This window comes from Phyllobates terribilis, unplaced genomic scaffold (genome assembly GCF_046119375.1).
Source record: "Phyllobates terribilis strain yellow unplaced genomic scaffold, ASM4611937v1 Scaffold_5__5_contigs__length_657084704, whole genome shotgun sequence".
Classification (NCBI taxonomy): Eukaryota; Metazoa; Chordata; class Amphibia; order Anura; family Dendrobatidae; genus Phyllobates; species Phyllobates terribilis.
The window spans coordinates 509324667-509347865 of NW_027362765.1; the positions used below are offsets into that span (position 1 = coordinate 509324667).

A 23199-nucleotide genomic window follows, 5' to 3' on the forward strand; every position below is an offset into this window, starting at 1 on the left:
CTGCAGGGTCTCTGCCTCCTCAGGGGTCAGTCAGGCGCCCCGTGCAGGGTCTCTGCCTCCTCAGGGGTCAGTCAGGCGCCCCGTGCAGGGTCTCTGCCTCCTCAGGGGTCAGTCAGGCGCCCCGTGCAGGGTCTCTGCCTCCTCAGGGGTCAGTCAGGCGCCCCGTGCAGGGTCTCTGCCTCCTCAGGGGTCAGTCAGGCGCCCCGTGCAGGGTCTCTGCCTCCTCAGGGGTCAGTCAGGCGCCCCGTGCAGGGTCTCTGCCTCCTCAGGGGTCAGTCAGGCGCCCCGTGCAGGGTCTCAGCCTCCTCGGGGCCAGTCAGGCGCCCCGTGCAGGGTCTCTGCCTCCTCGGGGCCAGTCAGGCGCCCCGTGCAGGGTCTCTGCCTCCTCGGGGCCAGTCAGGCGCCCCGTGCAGGGTCTCTGCCTCCTCGGGGCCAGTCAGGCGCCCCGTGCAGGGTCTCTGCCTCCTCGGGGCCAGTCAGGCGCCCCGTGCAGGGTCTCTGCCTCCTCGGGGCCAGTCAGGCGCCCCGTGCAGGGTCTCTGCCTCCTCGGGGCCAGTCAGGCGCCCCGTGCAGGGTCTCTGCCTCCTCGGGGCCAGTCAGGCGCCCCGTGCAGGGTCTCTGCCTCCTCGGGGCCAGTCAGGCGCCCCTTGCAGGGTCTCTGCCTCCTCGGGGCCAGTCAGGCGCCCCTTGCAGGGTCTCTGCCTCCTCGGGGCCAGTCAGGCGCCCCGTGCAGGGTCTCTGCCTCCTCGGGGCTAGTCAGGCCATGGAGACAGAGCCGTATATGAGTATTATCACATAAGGCTTTGGTGCCGTGTTAGCCAGTTGAATAAAGATTGTTTTCAGTGGGAAAATATACAAACATATTCCTCTCACTGAGAACAGCCGGCATTATAACGACATGCGGTAGCCTGTGCGGCTTTTCCCTTTCTTAGTCTCGCCACGCTCCCGCCAAGCTGCGCCGTACTTCCCGCGCTTTTTCCTTGCCTTACACCTGGACTTTTCTATACCCGAAGCCCCGCCCCCAGCTGTTTGCCACCAATCATATTCAGCTGGCGCCGCTCCATCCATTTCTCGCGATACTTTCAATGTGTTCTACCCGGAAACTGCCGAGAGCATCACAGTGTGTGGGCGGAGCCGGCTGGGCGCGTTATAGCAGCTGCTTGAAGATTTGGCGCCAGATTCTACTTGTTCCCTGGTGAGTGACTGACTGACTGACTGACAAAGTTTCCCGCCATCCTATCAGCATGCCTGTAGAAGAGCTGTCCGCCTGCGCCCGGCCGGGTAACTGCATTTCTCTTATACGGGGCAACGTCTGTATTATGTGCGGGAGGGAGCAGGTTAACAGTGTGCGGCGGGTGGGACAGAGCCGTGTGCGGCGGGGCACTGTGTAGTTGCCTCTTCAGTTGCTCTGTCCTATGGGTGGAGGGTAACTTCCACATTTGCGCATACCCATCAGAAGGGGTTGCAGTGCTTGTTACTGTGACAGATACAGTAGAACTCCAAATCTGACTTATGATTAACGTATCTGTCATATGTGCTACAAAACTGTTATGCACATGGGTGTACAATACATTGCTGTGAGCAGAGTATAGGGTCGTATTCAGATTATCCCATCGTGTAACAGACCGCACAAGGCCCATCCCTTACTTGTGAGAATAGCACATGCAATTCCAGGCAGCTCCTGTTCATAGTGCGGACAGGACTTGCCCCTACCTCCCCCCCCCCCCCCCCCCTTGTGGCTTCTGGACCCTCTATAGGGCTGAGGGGGATGTTGCATAGGACCCTGACAAATTTGACTTGGCTGTAAGATTCCCTGTTCATCCATGTATCTAGCTAGTCCAGTGAACCAGATGCTGTGTACCTGGTCCTGACTTGCTGCACCATTGTTGGTAGATAGTCAATGGCCAAAATTGTTGGCACCCTTAAAATTGTTCAAAAGAGAGTATTTCTCCCAGGAAATTATTGCAATTACACGTTTTGTTAAACATGTTTTTCTTGTGTATTGAAACAGAAAAAAGGGAAATTGGACATAATTTGGTACAACCACAAACATAGGCTGGACAGAATTATCAGCTTTCCAAAATTGGGGTCAACAACTTTGTTTCAAGCATATCACATGAATCAAGGCTCATTTAAAGGCATCTATGGCAAGTAACCAGGTGTGAGCAATATAAAAACCACACCTGAAACCAGATAAAAAGGGGAGAATTTGACTCAATCTTTGCTGTGTGTGCCACACTAAACATGGAGAACAGAAAGAGAAGAGAACTCTGAGGACTTGTAGCCTTGGGATTGTTAAACTTTGGTTCTCAAGTCAGTCTACTGAAATCTTGATGTTCCTTTTGTCCACGGTGCGCAACATAGCGAGGTTTACAACCAATGGCACCAGGGCTGTGGAGTCTGTAAAAAATAACTCCTAAAATATATAATACATTGGGTACAGTAGTTCAATGCAGTTTGTAAGAATTTGGGAAAGTTATGAAATGCCTATAAATGGCTGTCCTATTCCTGATCTAAGGGTCTAGACTTTTAGCTGAGATTAATCTGTGCTACAGTAAATTTATCACTTAAACATGAGCCATGTATGAGGGAGTCAGTGTCAGAGTTGGTGTCATGGAAATTGAGGAGTTGGAGGTTTGGCTTACTGACTCCACAGCCCTGCATGGCACTGTAGCTAATCTCCCTGGATGTAAACGACAGAGAAAAAGTAATAAAAGGTTGCAACACTGGATAGTCCAAATGGTAGATGAGCAGCCCCAATCAAGTTCCAAAGAAATTCAATCTTTCATGCAGGCTCGGGGTGCATCAGTGTCCTCACACTATCAAATTTGAATGAAATACTATGGCAGGAGACCGAGGAGGACCCCACTGCTGACACAGACATAAAAAGCTAGATTGCAGTTTGCCAAAATTCTTTTCTGGGAAAGTGTCTTGTGGATTGATGATACCAAGAGAGCTTTTTGGTAAAGCACTGCAGTTAGATATGGTGGACGTTCAAAGATGTTTTACTGCCCCTGGCACGGAGTGCCTTGTTTGTGCAAGGCATCCTGAAATCTGAGGATAACCAAAGGATTTTGGGTCACAATGTAGTGCCCAGTGTCAGAAAGCTAGGTTTTGTAAAGAAATGCAAGAGCACAATAGGGTCTTATCCAGGTTAAACAATTTAATAAAGGTGACACACTACCTTACAAAGTGAGCGGTTTTACAGCACTTAGAGCCTAAAGACGAGATGCAGCAGCTTCCATAGATTATCAATAAAGGTAACCGGATTGGGATTATTTCTGGCGTAATAGATAAAATTGCTGTTTTTTATGGTTGTCCTGAGGAAGGAGTCAGACTCTGGAACGTGTCGACAAACCTGTAATTTAATCTATTACTCGTGTTGTAATTCCAGAGAGCGCGGAAACACTTCCAATCCGGTTACCTTTATGGAAAGCTGCTTTTGCATCCTAGGTCATGGGTCTTCCAGGAGGATAATGGCCCCAAACATACTTCAGGAAGCACTCGAAATGGATCTAGACAAAGCGCTGGCGAGTTCTTAAGTGTCCAGCAATGAGTCCGGATCTAATCACCTTTGGAGAGATCTTAAAATTGCTGTTGAGAAAACAGCCTTCAAATATGAGACCTGGAGCAGTTTGCGAAAGTGGTCCAAAACTCCAGTTGAGGCATAGGAAGCGATTGGTTATTGCAAAGGGTGTGCAACCAAATATTAAGTTAAGGGTGACAACAATTGTCTGGAGCTTTTTTGATGTTTCGTGTTAAATTGGCAAATTAGTTTTTTTTTTATTTTTTTTTTTATTGAACACAAATGTGTATAATTGCATGTTAATTGCAATCATTTTTAGGAGAAATACTTAATTTTCTGGAACAGATTCAAGGGTGCCAACACCTTTCGCCCATGACTGTATGTTTGATGGGTTCAATCATGTTTAAAATTGTAAGTTCTTGGCAAATTCCACGTTGCATTGTGTAAGCAGCTGGAAAGGACACACGGCACTTTATGTAAGTGCTTGTAGGAGGATTGCTTTAGGGTATAAAGCTTATTCATATTGAAAACTGTGTAGTCAAACAACGTACCATGCTTTTATGGTGATGGCCCCATAGCCTGATCAGCATACCCCTGTCTGTACATTACATTGGTACAGACCATGGGCTAACTAAATAGTTGGTCATGTGACACCCCCCACGTATCCCCCGACTGTATAAGTAAACATCCAGATCAGGCTATGGTCCTGTTGGGTACAAGGGCTGGATAGTAGGGGTCACACAACTGATTAGCCACAGCCATATCTGTGACTAAAGGGGAAGGGGGGTGGGGAAGCTGAGATATATCTGAAAGTTCAGAAAAAATTAAAGGTACTGCTTCATTAAAGTCGTTAAACAGATTGTTCTGTTGCAGAAACGTCTGTGGCGCTGGTGCCATGAAGCAATTGGGTTTTAATTTTAACTCCGTTTAGACCTCTAGGTTCAAGGTATTGTATCTATGTATTAAAGTGACTTAAAGAAAAAAAATTACTGAAAAGTGAGTTTTGAGGCCCGTAACTATTTTTCTCACGAAAGACCGGTATGTGGGTTATTTTTCACCTGGTGAGTTCTAGATTTTGGGGGTGTGAACAATGTTTTGTCACTGTTTTTTAAAAAAAAAAAAAAGTTCTGGTACTACAAGTGTAATTGTTTTTATTAAGGGGGTGTCCACTAAAAAAAACAAAACCTTTATTTAATGGCCATAAGGTGCCTCATTGATGACATAATAGTGTATCTATAAATCTCAGACTGTCACCAGTCTCATGACATGAACAAAAGTTACATGACCACTAATATATTAACTATATGTAAGCTTGGGATTGCTATAATTCTACTGACTCAGAATCTTATTTCTGTCATTTGTACCAAGCAAAGAACACTATAAAAACAAGTGGGCAAAAATGGCCAAATTAAGGTTAAAAGGAATCTCAGTAGTATTAACCCTTCTAAGCTGTCTATATGGGCATGTAGGTCATAGGAAGCTGAATAAAATTATGGCTGAGATCCAAGGTCTTCCAGAAAAATCCACATTGCTCTTATATGTAAATGAGCTGTTCAGGGCTATGGGCGGGACACTGATCTGCATGAGAGAGAAAAAATGGCACTGTTAGGATCCCGATCCCTCAGTTATTGTTAGACACTTGGCACTCATTCAGTGGGTTCAACAGGAATATTTTATTAGATGTGGAATATAAACAGAAAAGAATAAAGACCTTTTTGGTCAACACACGACCTGCATCAGTCTATCAAAAAATATAACAAATGCACAACAATATGAAAGCAGAATAGAACATATCTATACATCATGAAGCAAAATTTTCAAGAGGATAGAGGAAATCCCAACCTAGCATCGTGATATCGAGCTCAATCTTTCAAGGTAATGGGTAAAAAAAAGGGGGGGATACTAAACCAAGGAAAGATCAAATAAATATACAGCCAAGGGATTTAAAATGGCAAGACCCCAGGTTCATGGAGACAAATGTATGTAAATATATATTCTCAGTGAAGAAAACTGATAATGACATCATATGGTATACATCGCATATTCACCCCGTGGTAGAAGGTGCCAAATCGTATTGTGGTGGAAAAAAAATAGCATAAACCTTGTTGACCATTGTGAAATAGAATGCGCACATCCCCCTGGATCAAATAGTAATTGCATGTCAGGAAGATAAACTATCTGGATAGTGGGAGACTGCGTGCTGCAGCGCTAGGTGAGTCTGCGGTATCCACCGCTCACAAGCGCTGTAAAAGCTTGTGCTATCCAGGTTTAAAAGAGCCAGGAATGCAGAGGGATGTGCTGCTGGCTGGCCAATCAGATACTAATAGGTGTGTCCAACCACTCAGTGAATCAGAAGACAAAAAATGTGTACTTGCGGCAGACCAATCAAGTTTGAGGGGGGTGGTTAATGACGAGTCATGCCAGTCAGATAAAGTGGTTAGAGGTGTAGCTAGAGTCCAGAGACAGCGCAGGATGCATCTGTCAGTAAAAACAACGGGCTGGCACAAATGGACCAAGTCTAGATCAAACAGACTATGTATAGGGATCCAGGTCTGGTTAAAGGCACCTATGCGAGTAAATAGAAAAAATGACCATGAATAGGCACAATATGGTAACCACGGAGGTGAGAAGCCACTAAACTTTCTCCTGGCTTGTGCATAGGGAATTCCAAGCTGCCTCTTACAGTATAACTAATCTGTATGAGACTCTGCCTCAATGGCTTTTAATAAATATAAGCCGCAGTTACCAGTGAGACTTATAATCTACACAACAGTAGAACTGAACTTTGTCTCCTTACAAACACATTAGCAGTTGTAGCTCTGCTGTATTGCAACAATATGCAACCCTGCCTGTGAGATGGAAGCGGAGAGGAACCTTCAGATGTGTCCGGTATAATCACACAGCTCTGCAGAGAGATCAGGAGAGCGGCCATCACACTGGTAACGCCTTCTTTCATCGATAATAATCTCTGGAGGCAGATTCTCATTCAGATCAGTGTCGAACCCATAGTCCTGAACAGCTCATTTACATATTGCAGAGAACGCCACCTTTTTTCTTATAAGATGGATCTCAACATAGTAGTGTTGAGCATTCCGATACTGAAATATCGGGTATCGACTGATATTCGCGGTATCGGAGTTCTTATACTGAGTTCCGATACTTTTAGAATATCGAATACCGGAATCGGAAGTTCCCATAATGCCTACGCTCTGCAGTGTCTCTGAAGGATGACAAGCTGGATGGCAGCGCTCAGCTTACTGTACTTGTCATTTAGTATTAACACTATTTTTTTTAATAGTTTTTCATGCACCTTCTCTTTAAAAAAGCCGGCCGACAATTTAGAATAGAAAGAATAGATCATCACATATAGATTAGATGCATAGAAACATGTCAGTCACATATATAAGAAGTACAGTGACAGTGTTGGTTACTGTACTTGTCATTTAGTGTTAAAATAAAGGATTTATTTTAAAAAAAAATTGGCGTGGGGTTCCCCGTAATTTTAGGCTCTAGCGGAGGTTAAGCAGACAGCTGGGGCAGATGTTTGAAGCCTGGGAAGGGGGTAATAGCCACGGAGCTTCCCAGGCTACTAATATCAGCCCCCAGCTGAATACCTAGCCTTTACTAGCTATTAAAATGGGGGACCCCCCCCCCAAAAAAAAGACGTGGCGTCCCCCCTATTTTAATAGCTAGCAAAGGCTAGGCAGACAGCTGGGGGCTGATATTAATAGCCCAGGATGGGTGCCATGAATATTGGCCCCCTCCCAGGCTAGAAACACCAGCCGCCCCAGAAATGGCACATCCATAGGATGTGCCAGTTCTGGCACTTAGCCTCGCTCTTCCCACTGCCCTGTAGCGATGGCAGTGGGGTAATAGGGCTGGGGTTGATGTCAGCTTATAATGCCAGCTGACATCAAGCCCAGGTTAGTAATGGAGAGGTGTCTATAAGACACCCCCCATTACTAACCCCATAGTCAAAGTTAAAAAAAAAAAAAACACTAACACCCAGAATAAAGTCCTTTAATTGAAATAAACACAAGTCTTTAATGTTCTAAATTAAACCATACTTGTCATCACGCCCATTCCAGCTGAAGCCAATGTCTTCTGCAATAAAAGTAAAATAATAAAGTGACCTCATCCTTACCTTTCCATGGTTCCCAGGACGGCTCCAGCTCTGCTACATTCACATGACAGGCTGGATCGCAGCCGAAAGCTGCCATCCAGCTTGCCATGCCGCAGACACTGAGAAGCGCAGGCATGCTTGCGCTCCTCAGTGTCTCGCTGTGACTGCATAAAGATGAGCCGAGGTCATGTCCAATGAACTCAGCTCACCTCATGCATGTCACTGACAGCGTGGGAAAATTCTCCTGCACTCAGCGCTTCAGCATGAGAATTCTCCCACACTGTCAGTGAAGTGCATTAGGTGAGCTGAGTTCATTGGACATGAACTCGGCTCATCTTTATGCCGTCAGTCAGACACTGAGGAGCGCAAGCATGCCTGCGCTTCTCAGTCTCTGCTGGATGGCAGCTTTCGGCTGCGGTCCAGCCTGTCATGTGAATGTAGCAGAGCTGGAGCCATCGTGGGAACCATGGAAAGGTAAGGATGAGGTTGCTTTATTATTTTACTTTTATTGCAGGAGATCGTTGGCTTCAGCTGGAATGGGCGTGATGGTAATTATGGTTTAATTTAGAACAATAAAGAATTGTCTTTATTTCAATTAAAGGACTTTATTCTGGGTGTTAGTGGTTTTTTTTGTAACTTTGACTATGGGGTTAGTAATGGGGGGTGTCTTATAGACGCCTCTCCGTTACTAACCTGGGCTTGATGTCAGCTGACATCAACCCCAGCCCTATTACCCCACTGCCACCGCTACAGGGCAGTGGGAAGAGCGAGGCTAAGTGCCAGAATTGGCGCATCCTATGGATGCGCCATTTCTGGGGCGGCTGACGGCTGGTGTTTCTAGCCTGGGAGGGGGCCAATATTCATGGCACCCTTCCTGGGCTATTAATATCAGCCCCCAGCTGTCTGCCTAGCCTTTGCTAGCTAGCTATTAAAATAGGGGGGACCCCATGTCACTTTTTTTGGGGGTCCCCCAGTTTAATAGCTAGTAAAGGCTAGGTATTCAGCTGGGGGCTGATATTAGTAGCCTGGGAAGCTCCGTGGCTATTACCCCCTTCCCAGGCTTCAAACATCTGCCCCAGCCGTCTGCTTAACCTCCGCTAGAGCCTGAAATTACGGGGAACGACACGCCAATTTTTTTTTTTTAATAAATCCTTTATTTCAACACTAAATGACAAGTACAGTAATCAACACTATCACTGTACTTCTTATATATGTGACTGACATGTTTCTATGTGTGATGCTCTATTCTTTCTGTTATAAATTGTCGGGTACAGATGCTGAATTGCCGGCCAGCTTTTTTTAAAGAGACGGTGCATGAAAACACTATTAATTTTTTTTTTTTTGATAAATCCTTTATACTAAATGACAAGTACAGTAAGCAACACTGTCGCTGTACTTATATATGTGACTGACATGTTTCTATCTAATCTATGTGTGATGTTCTAAATTGTCGGGTACCGGTGTATGCTGCTGCTGAATTGCCGGCTTTTCATGTAATACATTCTACATTATTCTTAGTTGTTTTCCTTCATGTAGAATTAACCTACAAGGAAAGAAAGGGTTTATTTTTATTCCGATATTTGTTTCCCATTGGTTTCCGGTATCGGAATCGATCCGATATTTCCTGATATCGGAAGGTATCGCTCAACACTAATAATCACACAGCTCTGCAGTGAGATCAGGAGAGTGGCCATCACACTGGTAACGCCTTCTTTCATCTATAATAATATCTGGAGGCAGATTCTCATTCAGATCAGTGTCCAACCCATAGTCCTGAACAGCTCATTTACATATTGCAGAGAACGCCACCTTCTTTCTTATAAGATAGATCTCAACATATTATGTTCAGCTTCCTATGACCTGCATTCCCATATAGATGGCTTAGGAGGGATGATCCTACTGACAGATCCCCTATAAGGAACTGAAATCTTCAGATTTGTGAAATATTACAGCAGCAAAGACAAACGTCCACATGCTGCAAATGTTTTCAGCACAGAAGCTGAACTCTGTGGATTTTTAAACTGGCAGCTTGTCAATGTTGGCTGCGGAAAGAGTGAGGATTTTTATTTCCCCATACGCTTTTAATGAGGAAGTGAAAATATGCAATAAAATCTGATTACTCGTGCTGAAAATTGTCAAATTATACTTGCCCTCAGTCTTCTTATGTTCTGTGGTACTGAGTCTGGTCTTTGCTTACCGGCCTCTGCTATGATGCTATGACATGCGGACACGTGGTCCCACTACAGTCATGCTTTGTAGCACTACCAGTGCAGTTAAGTTTTATGGTGTAATTACATTGAAGAGAATAGTGGTGGTGTTGTCTGTTTTGTGTCCCACTGCTTTTGAGGCCTAAAAACTGCAACTGACTCTCCATTTTAGTTTACTCTAGTCTTTGATAAGAGCAGTACACTATTTGTATCCTCAGTTTCTCCAGACTCCGACATGGAGTCATCCCTAGATGGAATAATAACTGCTGATATGATTCAAGAGGAGGAGAAACTGGAGGAGGCAGCTAAAGCAGAAGAGCAAAAGATGATGGAAAAGGTAACAGTTTTGTGTTAAATGATTACCCTGGCAAACTTTCATAATTGTTAAAATAGAGCTTGTAGACTCGTGTAACGTATTGGCACTATTTTACTGTAGTCCTCCAAACATAAGTTTTCAAGATGCTGTGTATGCTGTAGGTAGTTACCCCTGCAGGCAATAATATAACTAAGGAAATAAAAGCTGTTCTCTTTTAGCAAAAGATTACTATAAGGGGTGGAAGAAAGATTGCATTTTTTTGGGTGGATGACTAGATTATAGTTTCATAGCTGCTATAACTACAGTTTATTAGTGCTCATGTGACATACGGAAATACTCTGCTACTCTCACTGGGTCAGATACGTTCCTGTTCACTCTACATGCTGTATGTACGTCCAGTGTCAGTCACAAGGTGCAAGTCCCAGTAATGTGCTTAATCCATCTCACTCAGGCTCGTATGTCTTGGGAAAGAGATTCCAATGAAATGCGGTTCAAGAGACTTCAACATTTACTTGAGAAAAGCAACATTTATTCGAAGTTCCTCTTAACTAAAATGGAACAGCAGCAGCAAGAGGTAAGCCACCTGTGTATGATGGCCTTATGTACGATCAGCTAAGCTACTAATCTAAGCTGTTTTGCCTGTCCTGAATCTGTTTACTAAAACATAGTTGTAATATTCCTGTTATTCCCTATACTGGGCTCCTGTCCTCCTCCTAATAGATTGACCTCAATAAACTTAAATTAAGATTGAAGGTAGACTTGGGTAACTAGATTTGTGTTTGTATAGTAACCGATGTTGGTTGCAGAATTTTGTGACTATCACATTTGCACTGTACATGTTTGTTCTTTAGGAGATTAAAAAGCAAGAAAAGCTTGAAAAGAAGAAACAGAAATTGGCTGAAAAGGTATTCTCACTTTAACTGCACTAAATAGCATGTTAAATTAGTGAAGCAACTGCAGCTTGTAGCCTTGTGTGGATCCTCTTAAAGCATTGGCTTTGCTTTCGGTAACTTTTAAAATAACACTATTCTTTTACTGGTGTTTGGTTATTACCATCTGCATTTATAATTCTGTCTGAGCTGATAAATGACAATACAGCTCCTTTATTAAAACTGGAATAGGTAGAAGCACCAAAGGTTTGTCACACAAGCAGTGTGAGAGATCTGCTTTATCTTAAGTTTTCTTTAAAGGGAATATTTCATGTAAAATAACACAACCTGCAGATTAACCCCATATCTGCAGGTAAACAGCGGTCTGGCACTGTGCAGGGCCTTGCACAGAGCGCCCGATGTTGCGAGGAAGTTAGCTGTATTCCCCCTGGCAGCATTCTGCTTCCAGTCATAGGGGAGGCATCGGCGTTGGTTTAGTCACAGCTCTAAGTATAGAGGGCTGTAGCTGTAACTGCACCCCCAGCCCTGTCTGACAGCCAGCCCCAATGATGAGTGAGCTGTCAGTCAGTATTTAGAGCCGCCACTGTCTATACGCTGAGCAATGACAGAGGCCGCACCGGTGCTACCACTGAGAGAGTTTTTTTAGCTCACTATTAGATTAATTCCTATGGCCTTTGGGTGTGGACTCCAGGATGGTGCTCGAATAAAGCGGCTGTGGTAATCAACAAAAAACAGGGATCCAGCAACAGACATCCAAATGAGAATCTGAATGTGTGTTAAAACTTCATGTTTATTAGAATTCCTTTAAAATCATGCTGTTAAAATCGTAGATCCCAGGGGATTACGCGTTTTGAACAAAATTGTCCTTAGTCATAACTTGGCCGATGCCTCCCCTATGAATGGAAACTGCATGATTTTAAAGGAATTCTAATAAACATGAAGTTTTAACACACATTGATTCTCATTTGGATCCCTGTTTTTCGGTGCTACCACTGAGTGAACGCTGCTGGGGGAAATAGTTTTTCCTTTAGGCATTACAGCTCCTCAGGGCGCCATAGTGTCAGAACGCGATTAACTGCATAATAGCATTATTTTACATGACAGGTTCTCTTTAACACCATTATTTTGTACAACAATCTGAGCATTTTAACCCATCTTCTATAGACCGTTCTGAAGTGTGAGGTGCATAGAGTTCCTGAACGTTGGCCTTTTTAGCCTAGTAATTCTCCCCGCTTTCTTCATAGATCATATCGGCTCATCTTGCTTTAGTGTAATGCACAGGGGAATTGTGGCATCTACACACGGTGTAGTGTATGGAAATCTGATTCGGGATACAGTTCTCCTTGCATGTCGTTTAAGTTTTATCCTCTACAATGACAATACAGGAGAACCTCTGCATTATTACATTTATATATGCCTCTGGTCAATTTTTCATAAATTTAATAGGCTTTTCCAGTATTATGATAACATTAAGTTTCTTCCAAAAAGCACTACTAATGCTGCATGGCGTTGGTCAAATGGTGCTCTCCAGTAATAACTACACAGAAGCTGAGAGGAAGTGTGATGCTACTTTTAATGAAAAGTTTGTGTATTAATTTGGTCAAGTTTTCATCCCGTACGTTAAAAGCAAAGCCGTATAACCATGCATACTAAAGCTAATTCTTTTTCAGAACGTAAAGACTTCATCTGATGCTAGCAAAACAGGTGAGCCTAAGCCATTTTAGTGTAAAATTTTTTCCCATGTAAAGATGTTTTGGATTTAAAAATAAACTTGGTTATATCAAGTTTATAAATGTGTACATTGGCTAAATGTTTGTAAAAACAAACTTTAGAACTTGCCACTTAATAAAAGCCCTCTTCTCAGAAATGGAGGGATTTGTAATCCTTTAATGTACAGCTCATTTCTTAGATGTCCCAGCATGGCCGATCACATAAGTACAGAGCAACAGCATGCTCTGCTTTACAGCCTGTTGTGCAGCTCTGAAGCTGGCTGGGTCTGGCCAGCTTTTAGGTTATGTTCCCACAATGCGTTTTTGACTGCATATTTTCAATTAGCAAAAAAAAGCGCAGTGTCTTAAAGTTCCAGCAAATTTAGACAGATTTGTAGAAATCTCATGCCCACGATGTAGGGTTTTTTTCACACCACCTTTACCCCCTAACTTATCACTTTGGCACTTTACCTCTCATTCAGCATTTGTCTGTCTGCTCTTAAGAACGTTAAGATTTTTTTTTTGGGCTCTGATCCATATAAACAGTGTTCAATGACAAGCACATGTAAACTGGAGAATGAAAAATTATATGAATCAGGTTCTTATTTCCCAACTTAATTTTTTTTTTTCAGCAAGGAAGAGAAAACTGAAAGAAAATTACAGTATTTCAGATGTTATGTCCAAAGAAGTAAGTTTGTATATTGTTTTTTTGTTTGTTTTTTTTATATAGAAGTGCAATTCTGAAGTAAAAAAAAAAAGTGGTAACAAATGTGTATTTCTTGCCAATAACAGAGGTGTGACTTTTTTGTGGTTTCCTTTTTGCTAGCACATCATATCTGCATCCAAAAAAAGCAAGAACGACTCTGAAGTATGTATGCACACAAAGCAGTAGCTTAAGATTTGCTGCTGTACATGTATTTTATTAACCAGTTTTTCCCACTGCAGGATGTGGTTGCCTCCAGAAATTTCACAGCTGAAGAATTGGAACAAAATGGAGATTCCAACTCTGTTATTAAAGATCGACTGTCGCAAACTGTGAGACAGAACGTAGAACATCTTTTTGATCCTGTGAGGAAAGTGGATGGTCAACCAGTTCCTTACCAGCAGCCAAAGTACTTTACTGGTGGTGTGATGCGGTGTTACCAAATTGAAGGCATGGAGTGGCTCAGGGTAACTTCCAGATTACATTTTCAGCTTGGTGTTTGTAACATTCTGTGCTCAAATTGGGGGGGGGGGGTTGAGGGAGATGATTCCTTCCAGTGCTTCTCTTTCTGCCTGATAGACTCCCTGAACTAACAGAGCAGAGTAATATCTGACCTGAATTCTGTTCACTGGCCTTCTTTGAGATACAGATCACGCACCACCTTTCTCTTTGGCTCCAGCCAGACTAATCAACAGTTCCCCACAATCCCCCTGGGGCTTTGCTAAACACTCCCTGTCTCCTGTGACTGTATTAAACCCTCTAGTTGCTGGATGCTTCTGAAGCACAACACTGTCTCTTGTGACTGCTCTATCTTATAGTTGCTGGATGCTTTTGAAGCAACAGCACTACTTCTGTATGTCACAATGCTACCCATAAACAACTGATACCAATTCCTTGCAAAATTGTGTATGATGGCTGTACAGATAAACATGAAGAAACACAATAACCCTCCTTAAGACCACTCAAACTGCATTAAATTATATTTGTCAGATGACCAATATGCATTAAAAAGTTATTCCTTGCTTCATGAATGGTTTTTGTATTGCAATTTGCTGTTTTTTTTAAAACTTTCAACTGTTGAGATATTAATACTTTTTGGTTACATTTTGTAGCTACTAGACAGAACATGCAGTGTTGTAAAAAATTATTTTTTTTTCTCTTGTGCTTATAAACAGTTTTCAAGCTGGCCAGGATAGCCGTAGCGCACGGTTACCCTCCCAATCCGGGCAGCTTAAGTGCAGTGCTTAGAAGCTAAACGGCAGCGATGGTTGGTCTCCTAAGCAATGAACTGTAAACAACTATCAAGGACTGCTGCAAAGTTTATCAAGCAGTAAACTGCAAAAGTTCTTGGTTTTACAACCACTATCCATTCATATTCATCTGAAGATGGGAATAATCCTTTTAATGAGGAGTTTCCTTAACACATTCAGTTCTGTCATTTTGGATAATGCTATTAACCTGTAGACAAAGAACAGTGCCTGGTTGCTGTACTGAAAGTGTGGCTCCCGGGAGAGCATAAACTTTATTCATCATTGCAGAGTTGGCGGTCGGTGAAGTACTGGGGCACACTTACATTCGCCAGTCAATGATTGTGGCTGCGCTGGTACGCCTGTGTGACTGAAAGCTCCTGGGAGGACTAAAGGTAATTTCTCCTGGGTGCCGCACTCTGTACTGTGGCCAGAAACCTGCCTAATACTATTAACCCAATATCTGCAAGTTATTGGCATTATTCAATGACAGGTTCCCTTTAAAAAATAAATAAAAAATCTGGTGTGAATGAGGGAGTTGTCTTTTGGAGAGGCTTTGCTTAATTTTCCGGTTAGCTCATTACACTGCAAAAAACTTTTTTTTTTTTTTTTTTTAATTACAGTACCTTGCTTTTTTTGACCATTTACCTAAATAATCACTACTACCATGATAAAAAAAAAGTTAATCCAGGGTTTCTATTCTTAAATCACAATTACTGCATTGCATCCTTTTTATGGTGCCCCTGTATTGGGGTAGTATAAAACTAGTGACTGCTTTTAATTATACTTCAGTAAAGTTTAAGTATGTACAATATCTAATATATACTTGTCCACAGATGCTGTGGGAGAATGGGATCAATGGCATATTGGCTGACGAAATGGGTTTAGGAAAGACTGTCCAATGTATTGCCATTATAGCCATGATGATTGAGAGAGGTGTCCAAGGACCGTTTTTTGTTTGTGGACCTTTATCTACCTTACCGAATTGGTTGTCAGAATTTAAACGGTTTTGTCCTGAGGTAAGCACAGAGGAGGTTGGTTTTCAAGTTACCTGTTGCATCTATTTTAATGCATACACTTAATGGGGTTGTCCAGGTATATTGACTCCTCTTTAGGATAGGTTATTAATATCACGTTTGGGGTCTTGACACCCAGCAAACCCACAATCTGAGTGTTGGCCTGCATCTGGATGTATAGAGCTCAGACAGTGCAGCTCCATGCATCATGTAGTGGCCTTTCTTTGGTTCTGCGGCTTATCCCTTATTTTAAGAGAATCTGTCATCAGGATTTTATACCCCAAACTAATTACATGCATGTAAAGATGTGTTAATACTGATTAAAATCCTCAACTTTCTTGTAGAAATCAATTTATACCTATACGAGCAGGAAACAAAAGCATTTATAGAATGCAGCAGCCCCCTTGATAAAGGTGGAGGCGACAAGGATGCAAAATACTGAAGTTAACTACTCACACACCGACCATTCATGGAAGGGGTGGTCACCTAGTATTAAAATTGCACATGACCAAGTCTTGTATTGGGCGCCAGTCACACACATGCAAGCGCTCAGCCCATGTCAAGGGTCCTCATTGTCTTGTGAATTCCTGCACGAACATCAAAAACACAGTAAAAGGACAAGTCAGTATTTTGCACCTGAAGCCTCAGCCTTTATCAAGGGAGCTGTTCCATCCCATAAGTGCATTAGTTTTGACCTGTGTTAAGCTTGGCTACTTTTTTCTTTGTTTTTTTTAACGTCCTTTTAGCTGTGTTTTGCTTTAGAAATCAATTTGGTGTTAAAGAAATCCATAGTTATATGCTAACGAGCTTCAAACAAGGCCTGCCCACTGCACTTGCAGCTCTCATTAGCATACAACTTCATCTATGGATTTAACTAAAACTGCAACATTTCTGCAAGAAAGGTGAGGGTCTGCTTGCCATTCATGAGCCTTTATAGACATCCCATCAGTTTGATATCTGGATGACAGCTTCTCTTTAAGTGACTGCTTTTCACTAAACTATATAGTTTGGTTGTGGGCTTTTTTTATATATATTTTCTTTTTTTTTTTTTTTTTTCAGATTCCGGTTATTTTGTATCATGGCAAACCACAGGAACGCCTGGCACTTTCAAAAAGAATTGGCAAGCGAGAAGGAACTTTGCAAGTTCATCCTGTTGTAATTACTTCATTTGAGATTGCAATGAATGATCGTCGTGTTTTACAGGTACGTTCACATATAAATATATACCCCCTTCCTCCAAGCAGATAGAGATATAGATATGTCTATATCTCCACACACCTTTTCCAATGGACATGCTTTTATTTGGAGCAGTTCATTTTTTGCTTCACATCTTACATCTTGCCTTTAAAGTGTACTTAAAAATTTTCAAAGTGAAATGGCAAAAAGTCATGTATGTAATTTTGACTAACCCCTTTACGACTTTGAAGTACCCATATGCCTTGGTCGAATAGGGGTTCCTGACCTTTGCCTTATGGGGTATGTCATGGCAATCGTGCGTGGCACAAGTTGTGCCTGCACGATCACCGCCGGGAGCTCGGCTTGCGTGATGGCTGAGACCCGGACCACCCCAGCTGTTTAAACCACTTACATACCGCAATCAATGTAAATCGCATTTCGGAGGCTAGGTGGGCACTCCCACTCCCTTCTGATCAGCGACCCCAAGATGTCATCGCGAAAGCCCAATTGTTGGGACACCCCGAGGCAGTCATGACTACCTCTGGGTCAGCCAGGTACGGCAGGCCTGTTTAATCTATACCAGGAGCATGGTCTAAGAGGCTTCTGTCAGTGTCATACTGATGGGTATAATGCATTATACCAGTGAGATTAAGTTAAAGTCCCATAGAGGTGGTGGGGGGGGGGGGTTAAATAAAATATAACAAATATATTTAATGTAAAAGCAAAAATAGTACACATTTGGTATCGCCACATCTGAAATGACCTGACCTATAAAATGGTCACACTATTTAACCTTCAGTGAAAACCGTAAAAAATTAAAGTAGCAAAAAAGCTAGCTTTTTCATCATACTGACGAACAATAAGTGGAATAAAATGAGATGACTGTCGAATAAAAAATGGTATAGCTGAAAATGTCATCTTGTCTTGCGAAAAACAAGCTGCCATACATCTCCATTAGCGGAGAAATAAATTATAGCTTTCAGAATAGTGATTCAAAAAAACCTTTTTATTCTATAAAAATTTCTTACTGTAAAAGCAGCACCACAGAAAAAAATATGAATGTGGTATTGATGTAACACTACTCACCCAAAGAGTCATCACTTATACCGCACCAGGAATGGCATAAAAATAAAACCAATTCTTCACCTGCTGATTTGTTCATTCTGCCTCACAAACATCACAGGCGCAGCTCACTTATCCTGCGCTGGGTGCTTACACCAGGGTTTCTGTGTAAATCTCTAAAATACGTGATTCAGATGGATCACCCAGCAGCAGATGGAGGTACTGTGGACGCAGTGTATATTCTTAAGCGTGCATAAAAGGGCTATTGACCAGTTTTGTGCACCTCTGAAAAAAACCCTCTGAAGAGGCCAGACTGAGTTATTAACAATGATCTTCAGCATAAAGAACAAGGCAGCATGGAAGTAATATTTTCAGTGATCTCAACGTTGAATCGGTCTGTGAATACATGAAAAAAGGATTTGCACAAGCCTACAACCACTAATCTATGGTTAGATCTTCAAAATATTTAGAACAACCTCCCCGCCGACTTCCTTCAAACTGCAAGTGTACCTAAAATAATTGATGCTGTTCTGATGGCACAGTGCTCACAGAGTATGGACTTAAATTTCTATTTTGTTCACTTTGCATTGTATTACTTTCTAAAAGTAAACTAAAGTTTATTTAAAGCATTTTCTCAGTTTGGGGGTTACTCTAACTTGCACTCATCTGATCCCATGTTCTTTATAATGCAATACCACAGTATTTGAGAATATAGAGAAAATCATGTTCTATGAAGCAGTCTGTGGCTGGGCTTGATAAAGTACCAACATGATTGGCACTGGGGTCTTTAGCAGGTACCCTTGAATGGTGCATGTAACTGTGCGCTCCCCCTAGCCATTGACAGCATTTAAGGAGGTTGGCAGCAGCAATCGGAGCTCTGCCTTTAGATGCTGTATAATGCACATGCAATCATCTATGGGCTCCATACACACTGACATTCGACTTGCCAGTATGTCCAATGTTGGTAAGAGGTTAAAATGGTGTTGAGTATTCTCATTTTGTGTGGATTTTTTTTTCTCTACAGCATAAACCCTGGAAGTATATGATTTTGGATGAAGGGCATAGGATCAAAAATATGAACTGTCGTCTCATTAGGGAATTAAAACAGTTTAGGTCGGATAACAAGCTGCTTCTCACTGGGACACCTTTGCAGAACAATTTGGCAGAACTGTGGTCTCTCCTGAACTTTCTGTTGCCAGATGTATTTGATGATCTCCAAAGGTAAACATTTAAAAAATTACCTTTCTTTCTCACAATAGATACTTGAAATAAAACAAAAAACTAACTTAAAAGTAGGAAGGAAACTAAGGTTTAAGGCCAGAATGCATTTGTACCTACTTTTGGGGCACATATGCACAAGTTATGCACCCAACAGTGCCCAGTCAAAAGAAATATTTAGGCACACATACCTGGAGGCCAAAAATACACTTGGTTTCCGTCTGACTAATGAATGGGAGCTTATGGGAACGTTTAAGTATACATTGGGAAAAGCTTCCGTCGTATATGACTTGCACTTAAGTTGGATGGCTGAGACCCTTGGCAATCTCCATTGCACCCATTTTAGTTAAAACCTGCTAATGGCTTCCCTTTATGTAATCTGTCAATGATGTAGGGACAGACACTGATTCCAGTGATGTATCACTTTGCATCACAACTGCCGCACTCTGTAAATAATCAGTTTACTCTGCTGCAGATCTAGCAGAGCTCAGAATGTGGAGCTGTGTATAACCCGCCCACACCACGGATTGGCAGCTCTCACTATACAATACACAGAAATCTGCCAAACAGTTGTGGGGTCGTGGTTGGACCAGGAGGCTGCTTGGCTTGTAGTGGAAATCTCATTCTGATTAAACCACCTTGTATTGAAACAGCAAAACAGTCCAGTAAGTGATAAATCAATAGAATCTGTGCATCTACACCCAATGATATACCAGTTATCACCTTTTCATTGAGTGGTATTTAATTGATTTACTTGTTTTTTCGATTAATGTTCAATATTTTACTTGTACCTTAGTTTTGAGTCCTGGTTTGATATTGCTGGCATAACGCAGCATGCTGAAGACCTTGTGGCCAACGAAAGAGAACAGAACATTTTACACATGCTGCATCAGGTGAGGAACATAGATTTTTTTGTGATTGAAATATTGTAGAGTAGTTTTCATGTGACATGAATAAATCTTATTCGGGGTATATATATATATATAATATATATATATATATATTTTTATTTTTTTTTTTTTTCTTTAGATTCTCACACCTTTTCTTTTGAGAAGACTGAAATGTGATGTAACACTAGAGATCCCTCCAAAAAGGGAGGTTGTAGTTTATGCCCCACTGACTAAGAAACAAGAGACTTTCTACACTGCCATAGTAAACCGGACCATTGAGAAAATGTTGGGACAGGACAAGGTATTGCTGTTTGTGTGATTGGCTATTTAACTACATGGTGTGTGTGTTTTTGTTTTTTTTTTCTTCCTCCATATTTTGTACATTAAATGGTGGCATACTTGCAACTCAACCAGCACAAAATAAGCCCTTCCATTGACTAACTGAAAAATACATTTTATAGAGCTTGAAAGATTAATATAGAAAATGCTGCTGTGGTAAAGGGTTGTCTTTTTAGCTAAATTAACAATCTGTATAGAATAATCTTGTGATTTGAATTCACGACACTTTTACATTTTCATACCTGTTGCACCTTGCATTCACTCACTTTTTTTTCACTGTTTTCCTTTACACAATTGTGTATACAGTGGCTGGCAGCCAGTATTTTATCATTTGCCATCTGACATGTAAAGAAAAGTGTGGAAGTTGCAAGTCTGACAAGTGGGGATAAAATTGGGTCTTTGTAATCTTTAAAGGGCTCTTAAGCGTACCTTTTTCTGATCCAAGTTCTTGTAAGATGGCATGGAGCTGATCTGACATAAATCTGTATTTAGTCCACAGAACTTATGATAAATTCCATAGATTCCCAAAAAAAAGCGAAAAGGAAAAGCTGTAAAATAGTCAATTACTGTGAACGGGACACTGAAAATGAGATTGACCGGCTTATTAACATGCAGAAACAACTTGCGCGAGAAGTAAAAGAAGAAAGGTATGCTACTATGGAAACTTGGTGCTTAAGTGTTGGTCCGTATTGCCACCATTGGTGACTAATCTTTGCCTACAGATGTGCAACAGACGAGGCCATGCCAGTGGATGCAGAAGTACACCTCAATATGAGGAATACTATGATGCTGCTGCGAAAGTGCTGTAGTCACCCTTATTTGATTGAATATCCTCTTGATCCATTCACTCAGGAGTTTAAGGTAAGTTTTTAATGTCAAATGTTTATATTGCATGCAGGGTTTATTCATAAATAATGACGTTAACCAAAAGATTCAATGATGAGCTGCACTCCTAATGCTTTCATTGAATGTGAAATGCCGCCTTAATAAGTAAGAAGGCTAAGAAACTGCGCCCATCAACCTTCCCAAACTGCACTCAAATCTTCTGCTTGATGGGGGGGGATCCCAGTGGTTTAGCAATGAAGTGCAGCTTTTGTATTGCACTTTACATGGACTAGTTAGATTCGTTGGTCTTAAACAACCACCACAAAATATAGCGCTCAAAGGGGGGGCTTTTGTCCCTTAAAGTAGCGTTATATTTTACACATCCCAAGTTAAAAATATTTCTAATTTATAGCTCTGCTTTTTTATAATATTGCCAATAAAGCTTTATTTCATAAAAAAAATATCCCAGCATGCATAAGGAGTCTCAAACACCATAAAAGATGTCTGGTCCAGGGGCAGGCTATACCAATTTCTCCCTCTATCTACTCCCCGGAAACTGATGGTCATCGATGACCTCCACTCCAGGGGCTGATCCTGTAATTGCGCACCCTGCTTCACCCCTCCTTCCGTTAAGCAACACATAATTGGCTGTTTTTTTTTCTTATCTTTGACCATGTCAAGAGGGCATTTGGCCCCTCAAATTCCACACCAAACACCTTGCTAAAATGCTGTCAACATTCCCCTTAAAAGGATTGCCAGAAATGTGTAAAATGCTGTATAAGCAGCATAGGTGCTAAATTTGTAATAGCCCTCCATTCCAGAGGTGCATCCCTGCCTGTATACTGTTTACATTGGGGGTGCATGATATCTGCAGCCAGTCATGGACTTCCCTGCACCCCAATGGAAAACTGTGCCGAGGGTAAGTAGTATTACTTTACTTTTGCTGCTGTCTGTGTTCTGCATTTTAAATTTCAAATAGAAAATTAAAGCATTTATAACTTTTTTTTGATGACCTGGTTTTGCATGCCGGGTCTAAAGTTTTAAACCTAAATGATAGACAGATTACAGTGTTCTGCCAGCTTCAAAGAAAGGATCATATCAGATAGGCATCTGCCCGTCATATATTGAAAAAACACCATGAAATGAACAAGCAAAAGGCAGTATGTATAAACAGGGTTCACCACTATAACATGAGAGCAAAATTTGACAGACCAAATAACACACACACTTTTTTTTAAAAAACCATTAAAAAAAGCAAACACTATACAAGACCCCAACATAATGTTTTAGGCCGTTGTACTGCTACAGTATACTATATAATGTTTTACCCCACAAACATGAAGTGTTGTAGTAATAGACATGTACAAAAAAATCTTCAATTATCCTAAAAGACTCGATACTAGTACCATACACTCATTTGTAGTAATCAAAAAAAGATGGTAAAGAATCCCCAGTACTATGGTCACTATGTGCCCAAACTTTATAGTATAACATACATATAAATCTATACTGTTGACACAAAGGAATGGGGGTAAAAAAGATAAAACCATTAATAAACCTGAAGAGAACTTGTAAAATGACAAGGAAATAATGGCCCCAGCTTCATCAGGGTAGGTAATGCCTCCTATTAGTACAACTGTTAGAGGAATGGCCTAAAACATTATGATGTTGGGGTCTTGTATAGCATTTGTTTGCTTTTTTAATTGTTTTTAAAATGTATTTGGTTTCTGTTAACTTTTCTGTTATGTTAGGCTATGTGCCCACGATGCAGAAATGCTCCGGATTTTTTCCTGAGCATTTCTGCTTCTCCCTAGCAGAAAAAAAAAAAAACGCATGCGGATTGTACATTAATTTTTCCTGCCAGGGACAAGCGGAAGTGAAGCGTTCTTCACATGCATTTCCGCATGCTGGTTGACAAGCGCTTTCCAAGCGATTTTAGCATCACTTGGAAA

At 41.7% G+C, this 23199-nt stretch overlaps 1 protein-coding gene across 2 annotated transcripts in view; it reads left to right on the forward strand.

Moving 5' to 3' along the window:
• The first annotated feature begins 1074 nt into the window (after positions 1-1074).
• Positions 1075-23199, forward strand: part of HELLS (helicase, lymphoid specific) — a 30846-nt gene continuing 8721 nt past the window's right edge. Inside the window, exons 1-15 of one of the 2 annotated variants that reach the window (XM_073685628.1) lie at positions 1075-1195; positions 10075-10193; positions 10624-10746; positions 11024-11077; positions 12733-12766; positions 13404-13459; positions 13598-13639; positions 13717-13941; positions 15558-15740; positions 16797-16940; positions 19000-19196; positions 19990-20086; positions 20223-20384; positions 20915-21069; positions 21145-21283. In XM_073685628.1, the coding sequence (XP_073541729.1) occupies positions 10092-10193; positions 10624-10746; positions 11024-11077; positions 12733-12766; positions 13404-13459; positions 13598-13639; positions 13717-13941; positions 15558-15740; positions 16797-16940; positions 19000-19196; positions 19990-20086; positions 20223-20384; positions 20915-21069; positions 21145-21283 (1713 nt within the window). In that variant the 5' untranslated portion in view covers positions 1075-1195; positions 10075-10091. Of the gene's footprint in view, positions 1282-10074; positions 10194-10623; positions 10747-11023; positions 11078-12732; positions 12767-13403; positions 13460-13597; positions 13640-13716; positions 13942-15557; positions 15741-16796; positions 16941-18999; positions 19197-19989; positions 20087-20222; positions 20385-20914; positions 21070-21144; positions 21284-23199 lie in introns of both variants that reach the window. The other variant, XM_073685627.1, reaches the window with a different exon arrangement.